Raw genomic sequence first — 17,141 nt, 5'->3', positions numbered from 1 at the left:
AATTTATAAGTTTGCACATGCAGAAATATTCATATGGCATCTATAAATGTGAGATTTCTTTGACTTACAAAAGGATGACTATGCTCACTAAGAAAATCCACTATTTTAAATACATCATTATTTTCCCTTTTTATCTTTAATTTTGCCTCACAACCGAACTTTTTTTCAGAACGACTACATATGATATAAATATTTCTTTTGTCTTTTCTTCTTTGACCCTGTGCACTACAACAAAAAATCATATTTAGTATTGAACTTGATGTATCATTGTGTTTTGAACAGCATCTTATACTAAATTCAATTATTTTAGCGTATGTTAAATAAAATTCATAGGCATCTTCTTCTGTCTCAAATTCCCTACCGATATGTTGAATAAATTATGCTGAAATATTCTTCAAATTTGACTGTTTTGATCAAAATTTATTTGACGATGGCAACTCGTAGATTCACTGTCAATTCTAGATCATGGAAAAAATAAAGATTCTTGTAAAATGAAGGTTGGAGCCATGAAAAAATGCATATTATATTATTATTGATCAATACAATTGAATCACGCTTCATCTGAGAGTGTGTTTCACTATAAACATAATCAACTTACATTATTAAACAACTAGTATATCTCTCATCATTATCGGTGTTGTTGTTTCGTTCCTGAATATTAACAAAAACAGAACTTTGTTAGTTGACCAAACAAAATAGAACATTTCGTTACGTGCAAATAATTTTCAAAACGTACCATTTTCACCCCTAAATCGTGAAGTAATGGGCTACGTAGAAGTTTGTTTGCTGCAAAGAATCATAAAGTAGGTTTCCGACAAAGAAAATTAAACTTCCGCTTCACCCCGGAGCTTTTTTTGGTAAATCGTATAGAAAGAGAAATATAAATTGTATTATTTAGCAAAGTAAAATTGGAAGAGACGAGGAATAATGTGAAATGATAATGAGAGCTGAAGTGACATAGCGGGACAAATATTTTGTTAAAAACATTTTTGTATCAAAATTGTTATAAACAAATCAAATATTTATTTTTATAAATTGAAATAATTATTATGGTAAATGACGATTTAATTAATAATAAAATAATTAGTATAATAAATGATAATTTAATTCATAACATAAATATAAATAAATTAATAAACATTTTGTTATAAATAAATGAGCATAACAAAAATATTATATACTATCGAGGGAACTTGCTTTACTTTTATTAGCAACAATAATATAAGTGAAAAACGTTTCACTTGTATTGACGATGTAAATTATAAATGAAGCATTATCGATTGAAACTTGTTTCACTTGTATTAACGCTGTAAATACAAGTGAAACGCTATCAAGCAAAGTTTGTTTCACTTCTATTATCATGGTAAATGGAAGTGAAACAAACTTCACTCAAGCGCGTTTTAGGTTTAATCTGGAATAAAACGGTGATATTTTTGAGTTTAGCGTTTTTTTAGCTGTATATAATTTAATAATATATTATTAATGCTATATTTTGATTGGTACGAAAGAGAGGCACAGATAAATTGAAAAAAAAAAGAAGGGTGAATAGATGAATGTGATTATCTAATTAGAGTGATGGAATTATTCTTGGCTCCAAAGTATAAAAACTCATTAATTATCTTTACCTTTATTCATTACTATAGCAACAACAATAAAGTCTTAAATTAGTCAATAATATTTTTCAAGCATTGACCTATTATTCATACCTTAATAAAGCAACTTATAACATTTAAAATAACATTAAGAGTTATTAATCTTTGCTTTCTCCATTAATATTTTTATTGTGAAGCCTGATCAATTCTTCCACAACACCATCAATGTCTTCTTCTCCTTCACTTTTGATTTTGTCTTTCATTTCTCCAACTTTAACCCTTATCTTCTTCCCATTTTCACCAACCATCACTTCCCTTATGAACTCTGCAATCTCTTCCCCGCTAAGCCCTCCATTATCATCTCTATTCACTTCCAACCCCACATCCATTTCCTCCACAAGCCTCGCATTCCCCGGTTGGTCTAAGCTCATGGGTATAGCCACAATTGGGATTCCAAATGACATAGCCTCCATTGTAGAACCCCACCCACAATGGCTTACAAATCCTCCAACATTTGGATGCCCCAAGATCCTTGCTTGCGGAACCAATTTCTCAACTACAAGTCCTCTGTCTCCTACCCTAGTAAGGAAGCCATTGGGTAGGGCTTCTTCAATTGAAATCTTATCTTCAATGGAAAATCTAAGTACCCAAATGAAATTCACCATGCTTAGCTCCAACCCTCTTGCTATTTCCTCTCTTTCCTCTCTCGACAGGAAGTACTCGGTTCCAAACGACACAAAAACAGTTGATGATTTCTCTTTCTTGTTAAGCCACTCCATGACCTCTTTATTATCTTCACCATCTTCTTCTGGTTTTTGAACCAGAGGACCTGTAGGGACTATCTTTATACCAAACAGTTTTGGTCCATACTCGATGTATTTCCCTTCTAATTCTACAAAAGTCTTCACCAGTACTGTGTCAGTAGCTTTACGGGTGGGCTGCACACTATCTGTTGAAATAGATGTATAGATAGATATTGCAAACTAAACAGTGTAAAAATGAAGTTAATGCAAAACATATATTACCTCTACTTTGGCCTTGATCATTTGTATATTGTCTTAACATTTCTTGTCTTTTCCGTTGCCAGTAGTTAGTTGCCCGCAGATTCGTGGAGGAAAGAGGGATTTTAACATCAGGTTTCAGTACAGCTTTGAAGTAGTTACAGAGTATGGATGCGCTCATGATGAAGAACTGAACGATGGGTACTCCGAGGGAGGCGGCTTCGATTAAGGCTTGTTGATGTTCGAAGTCGTAAATGAGTATGTCTGGTTTAAGGGTTTTAATTGTTTCGGTGACAGATGGGCTGGCCATCTCCATGGCTCTTTTGAGAACTGAATTGAGATGAAGTGGGAGGCCATTTGTTGTGTGGAAACTGGGATCAGGGAGGTCTGGTTGAGATGGGATATGGAATTCGATGAGTTTGATCGATTGAGAGTATTTCTGGGTGACCCTTTTCTTGATAGAACTCAGATTGATCGGAGTTGAACATAGATAAATTTGGAAGTTTCGGTCTGCAAGTCTTTTGGCAAGTTCTAGATAAGGAGAGACATGGCCATAGGCTAGCCATGGGAGCATCACGACATTCAAGCGTGGGTTCTTCGTCTCCATTTGAATTGAATTTCTGTTACAAGATTCGGTGGTGAAGTGTATCAATGGACGAAGAAGATCTCTAAGAGTGAGAGTGAAGATGAACGTTTAAATATAATGTTACTCACCATTTTTATTTTCCAAAATCTATTTAAAGTAAATTTAATTAATTAAAAAAGTATAATAAAAAAAGTATATAATAAAAAATTATATATAAAAAAGTAATTTTCCATATTAATTCAAAAAAGTATAATAAAAAAGTATTATATGCTATATAATATATATATATATATAATATTATTATTATATATATATATATATAATATTATAATATTATATATTATTATTATTATATATATATATAATATTATAATATTATATATATATATATATATATAATGATAGTTAAAAATTAAGCCAAGTTGTCATGAGACGTCTAATACACGTGTATATTATTCATTAATTTATTTAAATTACAAACTCATAATATTTTCTTGTTATTTTCATCTTTCTTTTTTAAATAATTTTTTTTTTTTAAAATAAAAATTTGATATATGATTATTCACTAGAAGTTCCTATAGGTATCAATGAATAAAAATTCCAATGAATAAAAATAATATATTTTTTCCTATAGGTATCACCTAATATTTTAGGTTGATGAGAAATGATTTTACATATGTTGTATGCTGTAAAAGTAAAAATAAAAGATTGGAAATGTTTCATAGTTCGAAAACTAATTTGCATGATTTGAGCACATAATATATAAATTTTGACAAATTTTGAGATAATTTGGATCGAAAATGACCCACCCTTAACAAAGAGAGGGAAAATATGGGGAAATTTGACGAAATGATCTTAAAGATGCCTTAAATGCGGTGGTGATCAGCGCATAAATTATATTGCGCTGGTGACCACTTAAAAAAATTTGGACGAAATTGTCCTCATTGCAAGACGCAACCGGATGTCATGTGAAAAGTTCTCAATGCCCTTACTATTTAATATATTTTCTCTCATTTCTCCCATTTTTTTTCTTCTTTTTTTTCTCTCTTTTCACCATCTTCTCCTCCTCTCTAAAACCTAAACGACAAACATTCAAGCGACATTCTTAATTTAAAATAACCAACATACTCATAAAATAACAATATATCTACAGTCTAAAGCATCCATTTTCTATGATTATATATGAATAAACAAACTACATAATGTTGACGACTTAATACGAGAGAAGTGTCCACAACTTTAACAAGAGAATCAAAACAAGTTGTCCCAATAGTTACAAATACAATTCTTTCACCATCATTCTCACTCATTTTGATCGCCTAATCAACAAAATTAAAACAATCATAGTCCAAACTTTTATCATTGTCTAGAGACGCAATTTAGGTCGTGAGACGCATTCGCGAGATGCATTCGCGAGACGCATTCGCAAGATGCATTCGCGAGACACATTCACGAGACGCAACCAACCGCGAGACGTAATCGATAACTATCAAGCGATCAATAATCGCGTCCGCTCCGCAAGGCGAATCAACATGAGACCGCACCACCGCATTCAACCTCATCAACACGGACCCCATCGATATCTGAATTCAATCAAGGCGAAACAATTAAAAAATCATAAACCCTATTATGTGTTCAAACAAGAAGCAAACAACAATGAATGAAGGATAAGGAAGCCTACCAGTACCGGACATCATCCTTGTGCTCATGGTTGCCTTCGTTGGGATTCCATCGTCGGGGTTCGGTCGTCTAGATGTTCGGCGTTTAGGGTTTTAGAGAGAATGAGGAGAAGATTGAGAAGAGAGGGAACAGTGAAGAAAAAATAAAAAAAAAATGGGAGAAATTAGATAAAGTATATTAAATAGTAAGGGCATTGAGGACTTTTCACATGGCATCCGGTTGCGTCTCGCAACGGGGACAATTTCGTCCAAAAAATTTTAAGTGGTCACCAGCGAAATATAAATTATGCGCCGATCACCAATGCATTTAAGGCCATCTTTAAAGTCATTTCGTCAAATTTCCCCCCAAATAGATATTGGGTTAAGATGGATCATAAATCTAGGGAAACGTAAGCAAACGGGCTCACCATACTAACACGCGGCGTCATCTAATTGGATGAATATTGGGCACACATTTCAATGAATATGTTTTGCTTTGCGCTCACTCGGTTCTCTTCCCATACATTCAAGAAACTAAAAAAACTAAAACCCTTGCTTCTTCCCAATCCCAAGCATATCCATTTCTTCTTCTTCAAATACGATTTATAATTTGTTTTTTCTTCTTCATTTGTATCATTTCTCAATTTCATCCACTTTGATACTTCAATCGGCGACTGTTTGAGCTCATCCAATGGCGGTACATGTCGTAGATGCTGGATATCTCAATGAAATCGAGAAAGTTCGTCGAGATCTCTGAGCTCTCATATCCAACAAGAGATGCGCACCTATCATGTTCTATTTGGCGTAATCTCTATCTCCCTGTCTACGAGTGTTACTTAGTATTACTAAAAACGACCTAACCGGTGACATATATGTCAGAAAAAGCACCGGAGGGATGGTGTTTTATCTCAACGTGAATTTGATCACTTGGCAATCTTAAAAGCAATGAACTGTTGTTTTATCTTCATGTGAGGCAGAGTTTATGAAAGCTACTACAGCATCGTGTCATAGACTTTGGCTGAGAAACTTATTGAGCGAGGTGCTCGAATGCAAGCCGAGAATGGTAACCCTCTATGTCGACAATAACATTAATGAAGAACCTAGTGTTTCATGGATGCGACAAACACATCGATACTCGGTTCCACTTCATTCGTGAATGTGTCGAGAATTGACAGATCATCGTAGAATTCATAAGCACTAGAGAGCAACATGTAGACATTCTCACCAAGGCGCTAGCAAAAGTCAAATTCACGGAGATGCGAGAGCTACTCGGTGTGAAGAATCTCGACCAAAACAAGTTTACGAGGGAGATTGTGAGTCTAAACATTGATTATTAGCAAATTTGAAAGTTGTTGGTCAGTATTGTCTTTTATGCAATTAGGCTTATTTAATTATTAATGGGTTTGAGCTTGTATGTATATGTAATTAAGGGTTTATAGACTAATTTACTCATTTAAAAGGGTTGTTTGCAAAGGTTGATATACAACACTTAAAACTTGTAAAACTTTTCATCTTCAATAAATATTCACCTTCCAAGTTTTTCCAACTTTTCCCTTTTTCATAATTGTTCTTAGAAGATCCGATAATCAAAACCAACCTTTGTAAACAACCCTTTTAAAAGAGTAGATTAGCTTAGAAATTTTAAACTACTTATACATATAAGTCCAAGCCCATTAATAATTAAATAAGTCTTAATTGCATAAAAAATAATAAAGATCAACAATTTTCAATTGACTGACAATCAATGTTTAGACTCACAATCTCCTCCATAAACCTGATTTGGTTCGAGATTTTTCACGCTGAGCAACTCTCGTATCTCCGCGAATTTGACTCTTGTTAGCGTCTTGGTGAGAATGTTTGCACGTCGCTCTCGGGTACTTACGAACTCTACAACTATCATAATATCTAACACATTACTACATGACCAGGTCGCCAATGAGAGGCCAAATTCAAATAAACATTCTGGTGTCAATTTTGAGCTTTAAAATTAGTAATTTATTCTATTTTTTTACAATGAATATTAGTTAATTAAATAATTAATAGTATATATATATATATATGACAAAATGCAAATGCATATCTTGCCACACCTTCAAGCTAGACCTCTACCTATCATATTCATTTTTTAAAAGTCCCCTCTCACCCCCTTTAGTTTTAGATTTATTTTTAGACAACGATGTTACAGATTAAGACGACGACAAGTTGTTTCAGACCGACTAATTCAAGACATTTTACGAGTTTCGCTGTATTTCACTATTTTGTTACAATATATATAGGGGTGTTCAACCGGTCGGTTAACCGGTTAAACGGTTCCGGTTAATACCAGTTTTGGCTTTTATTTTACAAACCGGTTAACCGGCCGTTAATGGTATCGGTTTTACTGGTTCTGGTTCTACCGGTTTTGGTCGGTTCTGGTCGGTTAACCGGGTTTAACCAGGAACCGATAATTCAATTTTTGTAAATTAAGTAATAAACTTATAAAATATTTTTTTTAAAATTAATGTTTGCACTTTCCATACTATTCTACATCATTTCTTGTCTCTATTATAATATATTATATTATTATAATATAATATAAATATATTATATTATAATAATATATTTTATTGATATATTTAGGAATATGTTATAATATGTAATTTTATTATAACAATATAATATATTTTATAGCTATTCTATTAGGTTTTCATATGTTTCTTGAGAAAATTCAAATTCATTAAGTCGATTAGTCTTTTACCAACCAAGTATAAACGAATATGATTGAATCCTCTTCTCAACCGATAGAACAGGAAGTGGAATCGGTAAATTATAATTTATAACTTTGATTTTAGGTGTTTCCGTGTTGGACGTGTTGGAGAGAAAATTAAAACATGAAGTGAAGGTTGAACTTTGAAGACATCAAGTTTTAATTTTCTTAACTATTTTGATTTTGTTAATTTATAATTTCACGTTATCGTATCGTTATAAAAACAATTTTACATATTTTAATGAAATTATTTAATTTGTTTTTAATTTATTTTTGTAAAATTTTATATAGATTATAATGTTTTTTAAAAATTATTCTATAAAAATTATTTATAAAATAACTAATACAAATTATAAAATATAAAAATATATAATTAAATTATTACTGGTTTACCGGTTAAACCGTTAGAAAAATAGGGAAACCGAAAACCGAACCGTTTAACCGGTAAAAAATTGATTAACCGTAACCGCTAAAATCGGTTAACCAATAACCGTTAAAATGAAACCGGTTAACTATCGGTTCGGTTGGGTTACCGGTTTTCCGGTTTTTTTGCACAGTCCTAAATATATATATATATATATATATATATATATATATTAAATGGTCCATGCAAAATTATATAAATGATAGTAGTTTAAGCTCAACGAACAAAAACATTACAAAATTGAAAGAAAGTATTTTAAAAAAACACAACACAAAATAGTTCAACAATAATCAAACAAAAAGAATAAATTTTAACGAGCACGGAGATCTTTAAGAAGATCGATGAGTTTCTCAATTGTTTCAACTGATTTACCCAATGAAACTTTATCGATTGTCATAATAATATAATTATGAATTAAACGCATCGGTCGATAACGATCACTGAAACTTTTTACTGTGTCATTTCAAGCCAAATGGTCATTATGTTACTATATAATAATTCAAACGTCATCCAACGCCTCTTTGAGAATAAAACTGAATAAGTAAAATTTACGTGAAAGTTTTGTTCACAGTTCAACTTACACAAAAATATATATATATATATAAATAATAATGTCATTCATACACAGAATATCTGCATATTTTCAATAGATTAATAATATTATAACATTTTAAAGATTCATAGATGTTTAGAAAGTAAATTTAAACCAAAAAATATATATCAAACAAAACAAAAATCAGGAGAAATTTAAAAGTTAATAAAATATATATAAAACATTATATTTATTCCCTAAATTATATATATATATATATATATATATATATATATATATATTTATAAATTTTGTCAAATTTTACACAATTTTGCATGGTACCATTTTTTTTATTTACATCACATCAACATGATTCTTTATTAGCAAAAATAATAAATTGTGAAGTTTTGGATCACCTTCCCAAACGGATATTGGGTTAAGATGGATCACAAATCTAGGAGAAACGTAAGCAAACTCCATACTGACACGCGGCGTCGTCTAATTGGATGAATAATGGGTACGCATTTCAATGAATCTGTTTTTCTTGGCGCTCACTCGGTTCTCTTCCCATACATTCAAGGAACTGAAAAAGAGTAAAACCCTTGCTTCTTCCCAATCCCAAGTATATCCATTTCTTTCTCTTCTTCTTCTGATTTATAATTTGCTTTTTCTTCTTCATTTTCATCCACTTTGATATTCCAATTGGCGACAGTTTGAGCTCATCCAATGGCGGTACCTGTAGTTGATGCTGGATATCTCAATGAAATCGAGAAAGTTCGTCGAGATCTCCGAGCTCTCATCTCTTACAAGAACTGTGCACCTATCATGCTCCGTTTGGCGTAATCTCTATCTCCCTGTCTATGAGTGTTACTTAGTTTGATTCTTTGTGTATTATTATGGCGTATTAGTCGAAGATTTTGATTGATTTCAATCCTTGCATATGTTAATATGACATTTTCCTTTAATTTGATTGATATGTTTAGTGAATATCAGATCCTATTTTCGTTTTCCTACATATTAACTTGTTACTTAATTGGAATTATTTGTATATTATTATGGCGTATTAGTTGAAGATTTTGATTGAATTCAATGCTTGCATTTGTTAATATGACAATTTCCTTCAATTTGATTGATAAGTTTAGTGAGTTTCGTTTTCCTTTTATCCGTTATTTACATATGAAAAGTTTAGTGAATATCAGATCCTATTTTCGTTTTTTTTTTATTATTCGTTATCTACGTATGAAAAGTTTAGTGAATATCAGATGAGTGAGGATCTGTTGTCCCAAGAGACTGTCTTACTTGCTGTCTCAAAGATCAAAACGATCTCGTTTTGATAAATGAGACAAATAAAAAATTATATATATATATATATGACATAAACCATGAACCCTAAAAAATTATATATATAACATTTTATTTTAATATTTAATTTTCTCTTTTCTCTCCTCTGAGACATCAAGTGGGACAGTCTCTTCTTAGAGTCTCTTCTTAGGACTCTTCTTAAGACAGCAAATTCTCTTCTTAGGACTCTTCTTAGGACAGCAAATTCGAATTCATATCAGATCCTATTTTCGTTTTCCTTTTATCCGTTATCTACATATGAACTTGATTACTATGAACTTATTCGGATTGTTTCTAGTAACACCAGCTACCAGCTGAAGTAGAGCATCATTTAACGAATAATTCTATTGTAGAAATCTTGTTTATTGATAGTTCCACTGACAATCCACCTGGTAAACTAGTTTTTCTTGACAAAATGTTTATATATGCTCTTGTCAAGCTAATGACATTGTTTTCCAACATTTGTTCTTCAATTGGTTGCAGATGGCACGATGCTGGAACTTATGATTTTCACACTCAGACAGGGGGACCTGATGGGTCAATCAGGAATGAGAAAGAGCTTATGCATGGTGCTAATAATGGCCTCAAAATAGCAATTGATCTATGTGGTAAGCTAAGACCTAGCCAGCTGAAAATATCACCCATGTTTGGATTCATCTCAAAATAGCATCATAACTGATTGCAATTTGCAACCTCATCATTGAATATGGATATATACAGATCCTAAAATGTTAGCTCTCCAATATCTGTTGAACTTCTTATTATTTGAGACAATAAATGAATCTTAGACTTGAATTAAATAAACCTCTCCTACTTTTATACCTGTGGAGCTGCTTATTATGCATATGGTGTTAATAATGGTCTCAAAATAGTAATTCATCTATGTGGTAAGCTAAGACCTAGCCAGCTAAAAATATCATCCATGTTTGGAATTCATTCAACCTGCTTAACTGCATAACTGATTGGAACCTCATCATTGAATATGGCTATACACAGATCCTAAAATGTTACCCATCCAATACCTGTGGAACTGCTTATTATTTGAGACAATAAATGAATCTTAGACTTGAATAAGCATGTTTAACTTAAACCTTTCCTACTTAAATATATATATTTGCTGCTTAATTGTTATCTATTCTCTGGTATCAGAAACAGTGAAGGCTAAACATCCCAAAATTACATTTGCTGACCTTTACCAGGTAATTGAAAGCCATAATTGTGCCTGCCTTTATGTTTCAAGATTGCCAAGACATAATTATAGTTTTCTCCAATCCTTTCCTTAAGCAGCTCACATTTTGTTGAGAATATTTGGCAATATAAAGATGCTAAACAACTTTTGGGACTCTTAATATAGTATGTCAGAATGATTAGATGCCTGTACTAAAAATATGATGAATCATAAGCACTTTAGATATGTTGATATTGATTGAATTCAGTATTCTGGTTCCACTACAGCTTGCTGGTGTAGTTGCTGTTGAAGTTACAGGAGGTCCTACCATTAAATTTGTTCCAGGGAGAAAGGTAATTGTTAAGCTGGTGATTATCACATGTTTGTTATTCTCTTTTTAGAAAAAGCTAACTATTCTTTTATCTTTTATCCCCAAGGATTCAATTGATTCTCCAGAAGAAGGCCGACTTCCTGATGCAAGACAAGGTTTAATTTAATACCCATTTATGTTTTTCTTCATTGATTGAAATGAGTGAAAACACAAAGATGAAAATAATTCATTGCAGGGTCTGGGCATCTAAGGGATGTATTTTACAGAATGGGTTTATCAGATAAGGATATTGTAGCACTATCTGGAGGTCACACACTAGGAAGGGCACATCCAGAAAGATCAGGTTTTGATGGGGCCTGGACTAGTGATCCTCTGAAATTTGACAACTCATACTATGTGTAAGTAGTAATGCAAAGAAAACATGAAAGCTGTTGTTTTGCCTTTTGACACATAAAAATGTTGGTCTTAAAAAACAGGGAGCTTTTGAAAGAGGAATCTGAAGGTCTCTTGAAACTCCCAACCGATAAAGCTCTCATACAAGATCCAACATTCCGATCATTTGTCGAGGTTTATGCAAAGGTAATTAATACATATGGTATTATAAAAGATTTGAGAATTTCAATACTAGTTAAAATCTCCAAATTGCAGGATGAAGATGTGTTCTTCAAAGACTATGGTGAATCACACAAGAAACTATCTGAGCTTGGATTTAAACCATCTCATTGTTACAACACAATACTAGCCCAAAGTGCTGTTGGGGTTGGTGTGGCTGCAGCCATAGTGGTTTTTAGTTATCTGTTTGAGGTCAATAGAAGAGTCAATTGAAAACCCACATACCAGATTGGGTTTGATTTGATTGCTTTCTATTTACCAACTATGTTCCTTAAATTGAGTATGAAATAACAAACCATGATTTAAGCAGAATCCAACAGAGATGGGAAAGGAAAGGAAAGGAAAGGAAGATAATCCATAATATATAACTTGATTTGCAGAACAGTGAATCACTCAAAAAAAAATGAACACAAGGATCTAAAGTATAAACCCCCAAAATATATGAAAGTAAAAGAGAAAATAGCAGTAGATGATGATCAAAGACACTCTAAAAAACTAGACTAGGATGAAGAAAGATTAAATAATAAGAACAAGAAAGGAGATCTGTACGATTACTCTCTTCTTCTCATCACCCAAAAAAAAAACCCAAGAATAAGAAAACAAAAACTTAACTTAAGCTCCTGCGTTGTTTGGGCATTCTCTAGCAAAATGTCCCTGTTCTCCACAGTTGTAGCAGCTGTTTCCACCGCCACCGCCGCCACCACCACCGCCGTATCTTCCACCGCCTCCAGCACCACCGCCTCCACCACTAGGACATTCCCTAGCTATATGACCCTGTCCACCACAGTTGTAACAAGCACCAGGACCGCCGCCGCCACCACCTCGACCACCACCGCCGCCGACAGATCGACCACTGTTGCAATCCCTAGCTAGATGTCCATAGCTACCACAGTTAAAACAAGCGCCGCCACCGCTGCCTCCACCGCCGCCGCCACCACCGCCGCTACCCTGGCGGCGACAATCCCTTGCCAAATGACCAGCTTCACCACAAACATAACAACCACCGCCTCCTCCGCCACCGCCATTCCTCCTGAATCCTCCACCGCCGTTGGATCCAAACCCACCACCGCCTCCTCCAGTTCTGGAGCCATAACCGCCAGTCCGACCACCGCCGCCACGACCGCCTACGAAATCGTCCTTACGGCCATCATCAAGAGAAGATCCTTCAGGACCGGTGACATCAATGGCTTTGGTGCGGTCATTCTCCAAGATGACAGAGAACTCAACAATCTGAGACTCTTGAAGAGTCCTGAAACCATCGGATTTGATGGCGGATTGATGAACGAATAGATCTTCACCGCCGTCGTCTGGGCTAATGAAACCGAAACCCTTCTGATTATCGAACCAACGGACGGTACCTCTGGATCTGGTGCTATCGTCCGCCATTGATGATGATGATTGGGTCCCCCCGAGAAAATAGAGATCGAAAGAAGGGGAAAGGTAGAGACTTTAGAAACCCTAAACCTGGAATGGGTTCTCTCACTATATAGGTGTTTATATAATGGGAAATAGGAATAGGGATTTATTTAACACACCCCACCCATGAATCTGACCCATTTATATTTATGGACAATATTGCCCTTCCCTTTCTTCCGTATTACCCATAAAACCTGTTTGAAAGGAATTTTAATCATTTTATTTATTAATTTTTTATTATTATTTTAAATCATTAAATAATATTAATAATAATGATCCAAGTATTTTTTTCTTATTTATTTCATTTTAATATTATTATATTTTTTTATAAGGAATTAATTTTTATTAAATTTAAAAAAATAAATAATTGATGATATAGTTATTAAATTATATAAATAAAATTTCTAATAAAAAAAATCAACGAACGTGAATGAATCGATGTCGGAAGAATCTTTACTAAATATTCTAAATGACGATTAAAATAATCATTAAATTAGGGTCGGTAAGTATGATTTTTCAATATTTGGTCTAAACTGAATATTCGATTGAATTCAATAAATCATATTCAAATTTCTTTTTTGTTTTGAATTGAAATTCATTTTCGATTCTCGAATCAAATACGTTTTCCGATTTCATTTTTAATTTGGGCTTTCAACTCGATAATTAAACTGAAAATCGAATTTATTTTAAAATATAATATATTAAAAACTCGAACTCGATTTGATTATATTAGAATTTATTTGAATTCGGTTAAAATTTTGAATTGGCTAAAAAATATTCAATGAACCTGAACCGAGTAATTCAAATAACTTAAAAACATAATCGATGAACACCTTTATTGGTAAGCAACACCGAAAAATGTTCTACCAAGTAAAATGAACTATATCTACATATATGGCCGAAATAGTGAGAAATTCATACAAATTATGGAAGAATACCTATCAGGAGGTACTCTATATGAAAAAACAAATCCAGTAATATTTTATTAAAAAATGTAAAATAACTCTACATTTGATTACTTCGTATCATTTATTACTAACAATGAACAGACATAGACTCGAGAAATGATCAACATCACAATCAAATGTTTGTTTATTTGAACTTAAAAATTCGAGATAGAAAAACCGATCCAACTAAATAGAATGCTGAACTGAACAAAATGCAACATCAACTCAAATCTAAGTGATGAAAAAAACGAAGCACCGTCTAATTTAATTGAAAAAAAAAACTATCGAATGGAAAAATATTGATATTAACCTCTGTAAACTGTAAAGCTTATTCATATTATTATTCATCTAATGTTTTTTTTATTAATATCATTATACTTATGTATTTTCTCATTTCAATACATTTTAATTTAAAGTATTTGTTCAACAAAATTTATTAAAATTCAACTAATTTATTAAAATATATAATAAACATGATGAATTCAATTAAATTATTATAATTTTAACAGACCTAGTGAATACAAGTGATTCATTTAAATCAAATAAGGACTAGAAAGTTATGAATCACCTGACTATATTAGAAAATTTTAAACCAAAATTTAAAAGCAATACAACTATTAAAAAACTGAAGGTACAAAAATAATGTCACATGCAAAGATTGCTATATATATAATATAATCCACCAAAGTAAAACAGATAAGAAGATCTATAATGTCGTTAGAGAAATTAAAAATATTAATATTTAAATTAAAATAAAGAAATTATAATTTAAAAGTAGACCTACCTGAACCTAAAAAGTATGATTTGCACATGCATACCTTTCAATAAACTCACCAATGATATACCCGTTCTTGGAAGTAAAACATACCCATTTCAAAAAATAAATAAATGCTATTTTTGGAGAAACCACTTTATTGTTACCTTTTAAATATATGAATATTAAAATTAATAATAATAATAATAATAATCAAAATTATTTTAACTCACTAATAATTCAAGTGTAAGAGTTGTGCATAAAAAAAATCAAAATTTCACCTATTCAATTAACAAAATAATTATAAAAGTATGACAATAAATTTCTATTAATCCTACTCTTTCAATGTACTTGTTTACACAATAAAAAAACTAATGAAATTAATATTAAAAGTGTCAATTTACATTGAGATGTTTTCTATAATTCTTGATTAATTACATTTTTAAATTATATTTTGTATGTGGATGTATTTTGGACATCTTTCTAAACATCCTCTTATTAAGATTTAAAGAAATATTAATAATAACACAGAGTATTTGTTTTTAAATGGTTTATACAATTTTTAAAATAAATAAAGTGAAAAAATATAACAAAGGACATTCAAAATCAAGAAATTTGAGAAAATCTGTATAGATGCATCGAAGTTGTTGATGGACTCGGGCATCATTAACTGAATTTTGGTTATGATCCATAACAGGCTTCAAATACGTAAATACACGAGATTCTCCATAAGGAGCATCCTATATCGACTAATCATAATACAAAAAATTCCATACATCTATAAGAATCTCATCATTAATAACTCAAGATTATCTTCAAAACTAGATGAAATCAAACCGATGGCATGAGAAGAGTTCTCAATAATGTTCATCCAAATAAGCCCTCCCGTCTCTATAATCGATCATCAGACTAACACTTTTTCTAACAGCATCATATATAGGCTGAAAACCCTCTCTCTTTAAGGGATTCATAGGCATGGTACGAAAGGGAAAGAGGTCGTTCGCGCTCAAGAATACATGTCCTTCCCCTTTTGAAAATGAAAGGCATGTCTTTCGCGCTCGAGAATAGAGGTCTTCCCCTTTTGACAATGAAAGGCATCTCAGTAAATGGCAAGCAGAACTAGTCGCGAAGAATCGAAATATCTAGTATATCATGAATCGATCTTTTTCTCAACATTTTGAAAGGAGTGATTATCAGTATCACCCTAATGCACCACGAGCATATGACGGAACTGATGCCCTTGAATGGGGAATGAGTAGCAACGGGCAGTTTTCGATCAGGTCTGCCTATCAATTTCTGTTCTGTAAGTTCAAGAAACATCATAAATAAACTCCTAACACCGCACCAAATATAATCTCATAACCGGTTCTGATCGAGAATTCATTCTCCACACGATAAATTTAGACGCACAGAAACTCTTCCACATAGAATATATCTCAATCCATCCAAATGCTACAGACTGCAAACGATTAAACTATTTCGTCTTTGCAACATCTCCACTACTCATTTTGAAAGAAGAGCTTTGTGAAGACAAATAAGGTCTCGGATACCAAGACCCATGTTCTTTGAATCGCTTGACCTTATCCCTACTTACTAAATAAGAATTCAAACAATTTCCAAAGAAATTTACACAACAATCTCTCATATTCACCAAACACATCTAAAAATAACAAATAAAAACATCATATAAGTGATCATAAAAGCAAAAACACTCTTAGTTAGATCAAAGATTCCCTTAGAGATCATATTCCTTCTTCATATAGACAAACCTTCCATCACAAACAAAGTAATTTTAAATATTTTAATTTCTTAATTATTATATTGCAAAATATTGTATCTTAAATTAAAGTTTACATTTAAAAAACTTAGTATATCTAAACTTACAAATGAAAACTTCATCAGATTGGCAATATAATGGGGCTACTTCCTTTGCCTCTCTATAAACAAAAGCTAAAACCAAGGCTATTTAGATTAAGCCTGATAACTTGACAAATATTCTTAATCTTTCACATATAACCTTCTTGTCACAAAAC

General features: G+C 32.2%; 3 protein-coding genes across 3 annotated transcripts; 1 reads left to right on the top strand and 2 right to left on the bottom strand.

Moving 5' to 3' along the window:
• Nucleotides 1-1,650: 1,650 nt before the first annotated feature.
• On the bottom strand, nucleotides 1,651-3,192 carry LOC124936541 (beta-D-glucosyl crocetin beta-1,6-glucosyltransferase-like). Its single transcript, XM_047477048.1, has 2 exons — nucleotides 2,618-3,192; nucleotides 1,651-2,541 (listed from the first exon to the last, which is right to left on the bottom strand). Exons 1-2 carry the CDS (start codon nucleotides 3,165-3,167, stop codon nucleotides 1,751-1,753), a joined length of 1,341 nt encoding a protein of 446 aa, XP_047333004.1. The 5' UTR covers nucleotides 3,168-3,192; the 3' UTR covers nucleotides 1,651-1,750.
• Nucleotides 3,193-9,087: 5,895 nt separating this feature from the next.
• Nucleotides 9,088-12,327, top strand: LOC124935723 (L-ascorbate peroxidase 3-like). Its single transcript, XM_047476141.1, has 8 exons — nucleotides 9,088-9,378; nucleotides 10,364-10,488; nucleotides 11,030-11,079; nucleotides 11,336-11,401; nucleotides 11,486-11,534; nucleotides 11,615-11,777; nucleotides 11,856-11,958; nucleotides 12,028-12,327. Exons 1-8 carry the CDS (start codon nucleotides 9,266-9,268, stop codon nucleotides 12,202-12,204), a joined length of 846 nt encoding a protein of 281 aa, XP_047332097.1. The 5' UTR covers nucleotides 9,088-9,265; the 3' UTR covers nucleotides 12,205-12,327.
• LOC124935725 (cold shock protein 2-like) lies at nucleotides 12,328-13,487 on the bottom strand. Its single transcript, XM_047476142.1, has one exon. The coding sequence runs from the start codon at nucleotides 13,375-13,377 to the stop codon at nucleotides 12,604-12,606; it is 774 nt and encodes a 257-aa protein (XP_047332098.1). The 5' UTR covers nucleotides 13,378-13,487; the 3' UTR covers nucleotides 12,328-12,603.
• Nucleotides 13,488-17,141: the final 3,654 nt, after the last annotated feature.

This window comes from Impatiens glandulifera, chromosome 4 (genome assembly GCF_907164915.1).
Source record: "Impatiens glandulifera chromosome 4, dImpGla2.1, whole genome shotgun sequence".
NCBI lineage: Eukaryota > Viridiplantae > Streptophyta > Magnoliopsida > Ericales > Balsaminaceae > Impatiens > Impatiens glandulifera.
The sequence above is the reverse complement of the archived record's forward strand: the minus strand, read 5'-3'. Positions and strand labels throughout refer to the sequence as shown.